Below are 9,624 nucleotides of genomic sequence, written 5' to 3' on the forward strand. Positions count from 1 at the left end.
GTTTTTGTGGTGATGCAGTGAGAGGGAGGCTCTGGCAGGACAACCAAATGGAAGCACCTTTATAGCAGTTGAACAGAACTGATTGGAGATAAAGATATAAATGAAATTTAGACAAAGAGAAATTTGAAGCCAAGGCAATTCACTAAAGTAAAAAGTTTAAAGAATGATCAGCTCAGGGACCGAGACTCAAGCCTTAGGAAATTCTTAGGGAGTGATGGGATGGAAGGAAACCATGAAAGAAAAAGGCGATCATCAGAGAAGTAGGAGGATAAACAAGAAAAACAGTGTCACAGAAGCCACGTGAGAAACAAATTTCAAGGAGTGGTCAACTATGTTAAAGCCAATGGGAATTGAGAAAAGACCATTGGAAAGGGAACTGAGACATTCGGAAAAGATGAGTAGCCTAGCCTGATCTTCCTTACCTGGGTAACAAATATATTGGGCTAAATACATTCATTGTGAACCGTGCTGATGTTCTCTCCTCACAGAACGTAAGTGGTAGCCTATCAAGAGATCTAACCAGGGCTGTTTTCCCATTGCCCTGTTGCTTTTTCTTCTATTCCTGGGAAAAGTATAGAAAATGGAACTTATTTTGTTCGCCGTGAAGCTCATGTCCCCTTAACTGCTACCTAAAGGGCAGGTAGGTCAGAAAAGTTACAGGCTAAAAAATTAAAAGTATTTGCAAAACTGTAGTTTAATCGTTATTCATAAGCAACAGCAACAACAACTGGAGGAGGACTGCCAGTGTACTCCAATTAGCTTCCAGCCCAAATGATGTGATGACTAGAGATTGTGGAAGTGAGGATGAGGAACCGTCTGTTGTTTTCTGTCTATCTTTACTGCAGTAGCTAGTTATTAAATATTAATAACTAACATTTAACGACATGGGTTTTCCTAAGAGTCGGCCTTTTAATCTGTCCTTGAATTTGACTGATATTGGGTCTTTTGGGAAAAATATAAGAGCTAGCCTTCATCATGTTCACAAGATCCTGGATATGTCCATCCAGCTGAAAGAATAGGAAATAGATTTGGAGCATGAGGGATGAGGCTTGAGCTTTTATTAGTGGAATAATGTATGGCATCTATGGAATAATTTTTAATCTTAGCTCCAAAAAATTTTAAAGATAGTGAGACATCTGTCTGGGGACGGATTTAGGCAGGTGAAATCATGTCGAACAAATCGCTTCTGAAGGATCTTTTCTATTCCAGAATTATTTTAAAATAAGATTCCAAACGGTTGAAAGGATTTGAAACTTTGCATAGTTTTTTAAAAAAGAAAAACAGTGCATAAACTACACTTCCCAGGAGGCCAGGCGGGCGAGTCTCCTCACTCGGCTACTTCTCTTCACTGCGAGGTAAGCTGGGAAATGTAGTGCTCCAAGCAACGCTGCACGTGACGCACGCGAAGGAAGGCGAGAGGGACTGCGCCGCCTGGTGCGGTACAGGGTCCGGGGAGTCTATGTGTGAGCCTCTCTTTCCCCAGAATTTGGTTTGTGCAGTGCGGGGAGGGCCCCCATCTTCTCCCTGACCGTGAAATGAGCTGGCCCGGGTTCATTCGCCCGCCGGAGCAGCTCCGGGGAAGTCCCGGTGGGTGAGGCACCGTGGTGCCTCATCCCATTTCTCGGTAGCCGGGCGGGGAGGGGGAGAAGGTGAGAACAGCCGGGGGCTCGCAGCTTGCGCCCTGCGCCCCACCCAGGCTGCGGCCGCCGGGGGAGGAAGCGCGTATAGGTTGAGTGCGAAGTTTCCTTTTTTGCTTTCTCGTCAGAGAAGCCCCAACGGGCGGTTCGGCGGGAATGCCAAACTTCAGTTTGAGCGGGGTCCCGAGCCAAAGGGGTTAAAATAAGCTCTCCCTCCACTTCCCGCCGCCGTATAACGTCCATCCCGCTAGCCATGGGCAGCCGTGATCACCTGTTCAAAGTGCTGGTGGTGGGGGACGCCGCAGTGGGCAAGACGTCCTTGGTGCAGCGATATTCCCAGGACAGCTTCAGCAAACACTACAAGTCCACGGTGGGAGGTGAGACGTCGCTGCGGGGGCGGGATAGACCAGAGGCCGGGATCACGAGACTTGAGCCGTGGACTCAAGTGGGGTGGGGAACGGGGGATTTGGTGTCTTTGGGTCCTTCCCCGGGCCTGGAAATAGGTGTCTGGGATCCTGAAGGGAGGCATGCTGGTGTTTGATTTGCATGCCTCTCTTGGGTTTCCCCCAATTAAGTTCTACCAGCCTGAGCTGATTGTCTGGAAAGAGAGCAAAGCTGTGACGATGGGAAATGGGGGCGGGTGGATGAGAAAATGAGCAATTGCTGCGTTTCTCTAGGGAACTCAAGTCTCCTCCTGCAGCCTTCCTAGCGGTCACTGGCAAATCTCTGCGATCAGCAGAAGCAGCTGAGACCCTCTGGAGCGCCTGGTTAGGTACCAGCTGGGGCTGTTGTCCTGCCTCTCACGGGAGTTACAGACAGCTGTTGAAGGAACAGAAAGGTGTTTAACCTGGCTTCATGGAGCCTAGCTTTGTTATGGAAATACCTGCATGGGAGGGCCCCTTGGCCACACAATCAGATGCTTATCAAGGCTGACGAGCTGTGTGTTTTTTGTCCATCGATTGCTTAAATAAAGACTAGGAATTCTTCCTAGTGTAAAATATACCACTCTTCTGACCTATCTTCCCCACACACACACCTTTTTCTCTCAAACTGGGGAGGTGAAGGTGGCAGGGAAGACCAAGAGTTAATTCATTTCTTTCCAGGTTTGGCCTTTGGACTCAACTGTCTTTTCAGAAGTAGAAAAATGCCTTCTAATTAGAAGTTTAGATGGGAAGAGCTGGTGAAGAGGGAAAGTAACAAACATTTATTTATCTCCATTAAAAGAACTTTTTTTAAGGAAAAAAAATTGCAGTAATGTAAATTTTGAAAATGTGTGCTAGTGTTCCTTCTGGAATTTTTTTAAATTAACATGCATTTACATTGCAGTTAAAACACCCTCCTTAAGAACATTCATCAAAATTAAGGGTTTAAAGTTTCAAACAAACAAAAAAGTTTCAAAGATTGTTTTCTGACCATTCTGCCCCACACTGCTCAATAATATGAGGGTCCCTATTTCATGGATTTGGTTTAAAAGTATCCCACTAATTTTTAGCAATTGTTCTAGTTTTCCTTTAGTAGAGAATATAATTGACTGGCTAATTTTTGTTCAGTGTTTATTCTTAATTTCCCCTAGCTTTTATTTCTGTCTTAGACTTGGAGAAATGTATTTCCAAATCTCAGAAATTATCCTGTTTCTGTCCTTATCAAAAGCTCTCCCCCCCCCCCACGCCTTAACTCATGGACTCTCAGCATCTACAGATGTGGCAGTAGATTCCAGCACAGCTCTTAAGCATCATCCATGGAGTATCTTCTTCCTGGTGAATCATCTGGGACCTTTTCACTTTATCCCATTCCTGCCCAAGATAATTCCTACAGCCTTATGGAGAATGTAGAATTCCCTGAGGGTGTGTTTTTCTCATAATACAATTGGACTAGAAACCAACACTGAAATGTGGAAGATGCAAAAGCCAACCCACTTACCTCATTTCCCTCTTCTACCCCATCATCCCTTCCCTGAGAAAACCCCCTAAATCTCCCAGAAACTGTTTAACCTGAGATTAGAAGTTGTTTTTATAATTACTCCCATCCTCCTATCCCCAGCCTTAGAGACAAGTAGGATCAAATACATTGGTTTGACAAGAGAGTAAAAGCTAGAGATGCCTTCAGAGACGCATGTGAATTACCTGTCCCACACTTAATACATGAGTGTGGGCTCATATCAGTCCATTGAGGGCTTAAAAATAACCAAACAAATAAATAATGAATGAATGGGATTGGAGTTGTGTGTCTCTAGGGTTGTAATTGCATATTCGATATGACTTTGTGGATTTTTTAAGGTAAATTTAATTCAAGTATATTATACATATATTTTCAGTGGATTTTGCTCTGAAGGTTCTCCAGTGGTCTGACTCAGAGATGGTGCGCCTCCAGCTGTGGGATATTGCAGGTAGGATGGACAAGACTGGACAAAAACAAGGAAGACATTTTGGTTTAACCAACAAGCTCTCAGAGAAAAAGTGGGACAGTGAAACCAGAAGTTTTTTCCTGAAGCTGGAATGATTGAACTGCTCTGAGGATATATAAGCTGAATAGATGTAGAGCTCTTGTAGTTGTTTTCTGTAGATGTTTTGCCCTGAATAAATGTAGAGCAGTCTCTGTGTGGGTGAGGGGCTGGCAAGGTAGTGAACTGTCCAGACCATAGGTAGATGCTCCCACAGCAGGGGGAGGGGGTGCTCTTTCTAGGTATTCAGCTGACCTTGGTGAGAAACAAGAAAAGAGAAGACAATAATAATAATAGCTAAACCTTATTTATTATGTGCCAAGCACTTTTCTGAGCATTTTAGATTCACTGACTCATTAATCCTTACAACTATTCTATGATAAAAAGCTACTGCCTTTTTCCCCACTTTACAGATGCGCAATCTGAAGTACTGAAAGCTTGACTTGTCTAAAATCACATAGATAGTAAATGACAGAGCAGGGATTTGGAATTGGGTGATCTGGGTGCAGAATCTGGACTCACCCACTATGCATACTGCCCTCTTTCCCACAGTGAAGATGGAAAGGGCAGGGTGTCAGGGAGGGTTCCAAGACTGGTTCTCAGGATCACCTTCTCAAGAACCGTCTCCTTTCTTCCCAGGGCAGGAGCGCTTCACCTCTATGACCCGACTTTACTATCGGGATGCCTCTGCCTGTGTTATTATGTTTGATGTTACCAATGCCACTACCTTCAGCAACAGCCAAAGATGGAAACAGGACTTGGACAGCAAGCTCACACTGCCTAATGGAGAGCCGGTGCCCTGCCTGCTCTTAGCCAACAAGGTATGTGGTCGATCTTGGAAAATGGCCCCTGGCCTCAATCCGTGGTCAGAGAGTAAGTGTATCTAAAATGCACTCTGATTGTGGGTATCCACTTGCCCTTCTCAAGCTGGCAAAATCTTCTCTACCTCCTTTCAAGAGATGTTGAGACTTTCTTTGGGAAGAATGTTGGCTGTAGATTTCAGATGCTGCTGTTCTAGCCATTGGTGGAACTGTTTTAAATCCACACGTATCTGAGCAATGTTTCTATTCCCAGGAAGTTTATGGTGTTGCCTTTTATTTATTTTCTTTGCCAGTGTGATCTGTCCCCTTGGGCAGTGAGCCGAGACCAGGTTGACCGGTTCAGTAAAGAGAATGGTTTCACAGGTTGGACAGAAACATCAGTCAAGGAGAACAAAAATATTAATGAGGCCATGAGGTGAGTAGCTCATGCTGTTCTGGGGATAGGCACGCAGATTTACCCATCTTCCACTGCAGCCCCTTGGACCTTCTTTCCTTGTTTCTGAGCAAACAAGAACAGACTGAGCCACTGGAATGCCAGCTCCTGAAGATCAGGGATGCTGTCTTCTCTCCTGAGATAATTAGGGACAAAGGGGCATTTAAACCTTGTGGCTTTACTGAATGCCATCTGGTGACAAGACAGACAATATCTGCCGTTTCTCCATCCAGCTTCTCAGGCTTGTTTTGTACTTGTTTTTTAGAGTCCTCATTGAAAAGATGATGAGCAATTCCAGAGAAGATATGTCTTTGTCCACCCAAGGGAACTACATCAACCTGCAGACCAAGCCCTCTTCCAGCTGGGCCTGCTGCTAGTAGCGCTTGGCTTGTTTTCCCTCCCAGTTCCAGGAGATCCTTCTCTTCCCTTTGGTTGCCCACCCAGCAGTTTTACTAAGTACATTTGAACTGTCTGCTGCTGACTGTCCAGTAAGGAGGGCCATCATCACTAAGAAAAGACACGTGGGACCCATGGACGTTTCTGCTGCCTCTCCTGCAAGTTGCCTGTCACTTGCTGCTGGCTCACGGGGACCAGCAGTGCCTTCTGTCCAAAAAAGATCATCTCATCTCTCAATTTGTGATCTGGGATTTTGTGGGAAGGATTAGAAATCAGCATCTGTGTTTTACGGATCATAATTCTCACCTACTTTTGAGCATATTTTTCCATTTGATGTATATTGATATCTCAATCTGATAGGACTTCAGATTGCAAGGAAAATGAGATCAAAGGTCATTTCCCAAATTCCTTGTTGATCATTGCTTTCAGATTCTTTCTGTCTTGGACTTTGAATTTAAACACCTGATTCTGAGATACAGGAGAAGTGGGGCTGGATATCTATGGGTTTAGGGCTACTGGAGGTAAACCAAAAGTCACTATTTTTTTAAGCTTCTCAAGTCATATTAGCTTTCTTTTGTCTTGGTTTTAAGAATAGTTAAGCTTTTAAATGATCTGTCTTTGGTGAGAGCAATTCTTTCCCCAAAAAATTAATTCTCACTTTAAGGTTTTCTAGTGTCTCTCTCCCAGTGGGATGGGGACAGGGTTTGCAGGTTGATGTCTTGCCACGTAATGCTGCAAGTGACATCAGTTGGCCGTGGTACCCTGAACTAGGTCTATTCCTCACAGCTCTGAGTCTGAATGGAAGAAGAGGGTCAGGTTAACAGAACAAAATCCTATGGGGCAACTTGCTTATGAGCACTTTGGGTGGCTAGCACTTAACAGCCATAGAAAATAAATATTATGTATAGACCTTTGCCTGGGGGTAGAGAGTAGATAGACAGAAAATCATTAGGTAATTTAAGTGCTAAATTGGGTAGAGTTTTTAGTATCAAATCACTTCTAGACAGTTTAATTTGTTAAATTCTCACAGGATGGTGATTTATAACCTGCCCAAAGTTATGAATATTCTTAGTGAGCTCAGGCTTAGAGCTCTTTGAGAGACACTTACCTAAAAAAGTGTTCTAAGTCAGTGGTTCTCAAATCTGACTAATGAGAACCACCTGGGAAGTTTGTTTAACGATTTTAAAATAAAATGTTTTAAGATTTCTGTTTCCCAACCTCAAACCTACTGAACCAAGATGTCCAGGGATGAAGCTTGGGGATATGTTGTTGTTGTTTTTCAGAGTTTCCCAGGCAATTCTGATCAGCCCGGTTGGTTTGGAAACCCTTGCTGGAGAACGTGTTAAAGATGCAGAGGCCCAGGCCTTCCCTGGGCTTCTGTAGGCTCCGTTAATTCTCCAGGTGATTTTGACACACACCAGACTTTGAAAAACACTGTCCTAAGAGAGATCAGAGGCCAAATATCAGAGCCTTCGGTGGTTTGTTTGTTTTTAATGCCAATTGTTATAAATTTTGCACAATCTTCTGAGACCTTCAGGTTCTCTTTTGTATTACTCTTTCCAGGTAGGGTTTTTATTACAATGATTCTGAAAATAATAGTGGAATAACAAGTTCTCTGTGAAAATAAAATTGATTTTTATTCACTGGTTTGAACCCCTGAAAAATCACAAATAAATGGGAAATAAGTATTGTATTGATGGTAGTTATTGGCCTTCAATGTGACTTTATTTTATACTGATAGAGTATTGTGGAAATGGAGACTTTATTTTTTAAATACCTTCTTAAAAATGAAGGTAAATGTTTTTCTGTTTATCTGTTAATTTACCAGTACTGATTGCCTCATTCCAATTCAGTACTTGATGTAACTTCTCAAATACTGCAATGGTGACCATTTAAAAAACTTGAATATGCTTTCTTTTCCCATTTGCTGACTCAGGATATTCCTGTCTTTTCAAGCATTGCTAGAGGCTGGCCTGCCAGCCCTTCTGGATTTTCTCTCCCAGTTGGTCAACGTTATGGCCCTGAAACTAATTAAAGAAGAACGTGAAATATTTCTCTTTATGTCCCTATCTATAAAGAAAAGGGAAAGCAATTAAGATAAGGAAGAAGAAAATATTTACATGGTTAGAAATGTGATTATACTAAAAATAATTAGATCCTATCATTTGGATGCTACCTCTTGGGTAAAAATTGTTTGGAACATGGATATCATTGTAGCCCTTCCCTAGAGAAATTTCCATATTTGAGACAAGATGCCCCTTCAACCATCCAGCTGGTCTGTGGCCAAAGAGAAAACATAAGCATTCCCTGCAGACTGTTCTAAGAGACCCAAGGAAGGGCTGAGAACAGAGCTGTGGGATTGTGACTGCCCTGGCTTTAAACTTTGAACAGAATAGCTGAGTGATCAAACAAGCCAGGAAAGGAACCATAAGTCAAGGAAGGCCCCTCAGCGTAAGTGATGGTTTGCTGTTTTGTACTGCTGATGAGCCGGAATTGCTCCAAGATGCTGTTACTCACTTTCCTTTCCTATTGCTAGGGAATATTTGGGTCCCTTATTTTTCCCTCATCTCCAGATTTAACTGTTTTCTTTAGGTGGTCTGTCTTCTGTCCTCAGGACACTGTCCCATCTAACAGGAGGCTCTTCCGGCCTGTCCTTTTGTAGGTAGTGGCCTGCTTTTGACATGATCTAAGGCCATGGTTAGAAGATGTAAAAATCTCCATGGTAGGTATTCTGTAAAATCTAGTGACTAGATTGCTCAGGGAAATAAACCTCAGTGCCCTTTTCTCCTTCACCCCGCTTGGTTCACTATGTATAGGAAGAGGCCTCAGCTGTGTACATGACTCATTTATTAAAACCAAATAACCCCCAAACCTGCAAGTTGGAATGGATAGGAGGCCACTAGAAAATGTGCATTGGGGACTTCCCTGGTGGTGCAGTGGTTAAGAATCCGCCTGCCAGTGCTGGGGACATGGGTTCGATCCCTGGTCTGGGAAGATCCCACATGCCGCGGAGCAACTAAGCCCGTGTGCCACAACTACTGAGCCTGCGCTCTAGAGCCCACAAGCCACAACTACTGAAGCCCGCGCACCCTAGGGCCTGTGTGCCGCAACTATTGAGCCTGTGTGCTGCAACTACTGAAGCTCGCGTGCCTAGAGCCTGTGCTCTGCAACAAGAGAAGCCACCGCAATGAGAATTCCGTGCACCACAACGAAGAGTAGCCCCCACTCGCCGCAACTAGAGAAAGCCCGCGCACAGCAATGAAGACCCAACGCAGCCAAAAACGATAAAAAAAAAAATGTGCATTGGAAAGAACTCTACATGTATTTTTGATTCAGCCATAAATACCAGAGACTTGAGAATATATCTACATATGACCTTTGTTGTTGTTAGAAAACCCTGCCTTCTCTTTGGCTTTCAAGCATAATCTGAATTCTGTTCAGTTTTATCTGCAGAGTTTCAGTATAATACTGGTATTGCTCTGTTTAGGGTTCTCCAGGGAAACAGAACTAATAAGATACATGTATATATGTGTGTGTGTGTGTGTATATATATATATGTAAAGGGATTTATTACAAGAATTTGGCTCATGTGATTATGGAGGCTGGCAAATCTAAAACTTATGGAGCTGATGTCCCAGTTAAAGTCCCAAGGCTGGCAGACTGGAAGAGCTGATATTCCAGTTCAAAGGCCACCAGGCAGAAGAATTCTCTCTTACTCAGGACAGGGTCAACCTTTTGTTCTGTTTGGGCCTTCAACTGATTGGATGAGGCCCACCCACGTTAGGGAGAGGAAACTACTTTACTACATCTACCAATTTAAGTGTTAATCTCATCCAAAAACACCCTCACAGAAACACCCAGAATAATGTTTGCCCAAGTATCTGGGCACCCTATGGC

The 9,624-nt window shown here is 43.5% G+C and overlaps 1 protein-coding gene across 7 annotated transcripts; it reads left to right on the forward strand.

Moving 5' to 3' along the window:
* The first annotated feature begins 1,382 nt into the window (after positions 1–1,382).
* Positions 1,383–7,420, forward strand: RAB29 (RAB29, member RAS oncogene family). 7 transcript variants are annotated; one of them, XM_061185477.1, is made up of 6 exons: positions 1,383–1,463; positions 1,771–2,014; positions 3,952–4,023; positions 4,717–4,898; positions 5,192–5,313; positions 5,597–7,420. In XM_061185477.1, the coding sequence occupies exons 2-6, from the start codon at positions 1,891–1,893 to the stop codon at positions 5,706–5,708; spliced, it is 612 nt and encodes a 203-aa protein (XP_061041460.1). In that variant the 5' UTR covers positions 1,383–1,463; positions 1,771–1,890; the 3' UTR covers positions 5,709–7,420. The 7 variants fall into 7 exon arrangements, with proteins under 7 accessions (XP_061041460.1, XP_061041459.1, XP_061041461.1 ...); XM_061185476.1 differs by having other exon boundaries at positions 1,393–1,463; positions 1,766–2,014; XM_061185478.1 differs by having other exon boundaries at positions 1,397–1,434; positions 1,766–2,014.
* Positions 7,421–9,624: the final 2,204 nt, after the last annotated feature.

The sequence above is a fragment of the Eubalaena glacialis genome, chromosome 3 (assembly GCF_028564815.1).
Source record: "Eubalaena glacialis isolate mEubGla1 chromosome 3, mEubGla1.1.hap2.+ XY, whole genome shotgun sequence".
Lineage (NCBI taxonomy): Eukaryota > Metazoa > Chordata > Mammalia > Artiodactyla > Balaenidae > Eubalaena > Eubalaena glacialis.

What these genes read in the sequence shown, in the direction of transcription:
- RAB29 (XM_061185475.1), top strand. An exon ending in CTACAAGTCCACGGTGGGAG is followed by an intron (nt 2,015 to 3,951) that starts GTGAGACGTCGC and finishes ATATATTTTCAG; the next exon opens with TGGATTTTGCTCTGAAGGTT. An exon ending in CCAGCTGTGGGATATTGCAG is followed by an intron (nt 4,024 to 4,716) that starts GTAGGATGGACA and finishes CTTTCTTCCCAG; the next exon opens with GGCAGGAGCGCTTCACCTCT.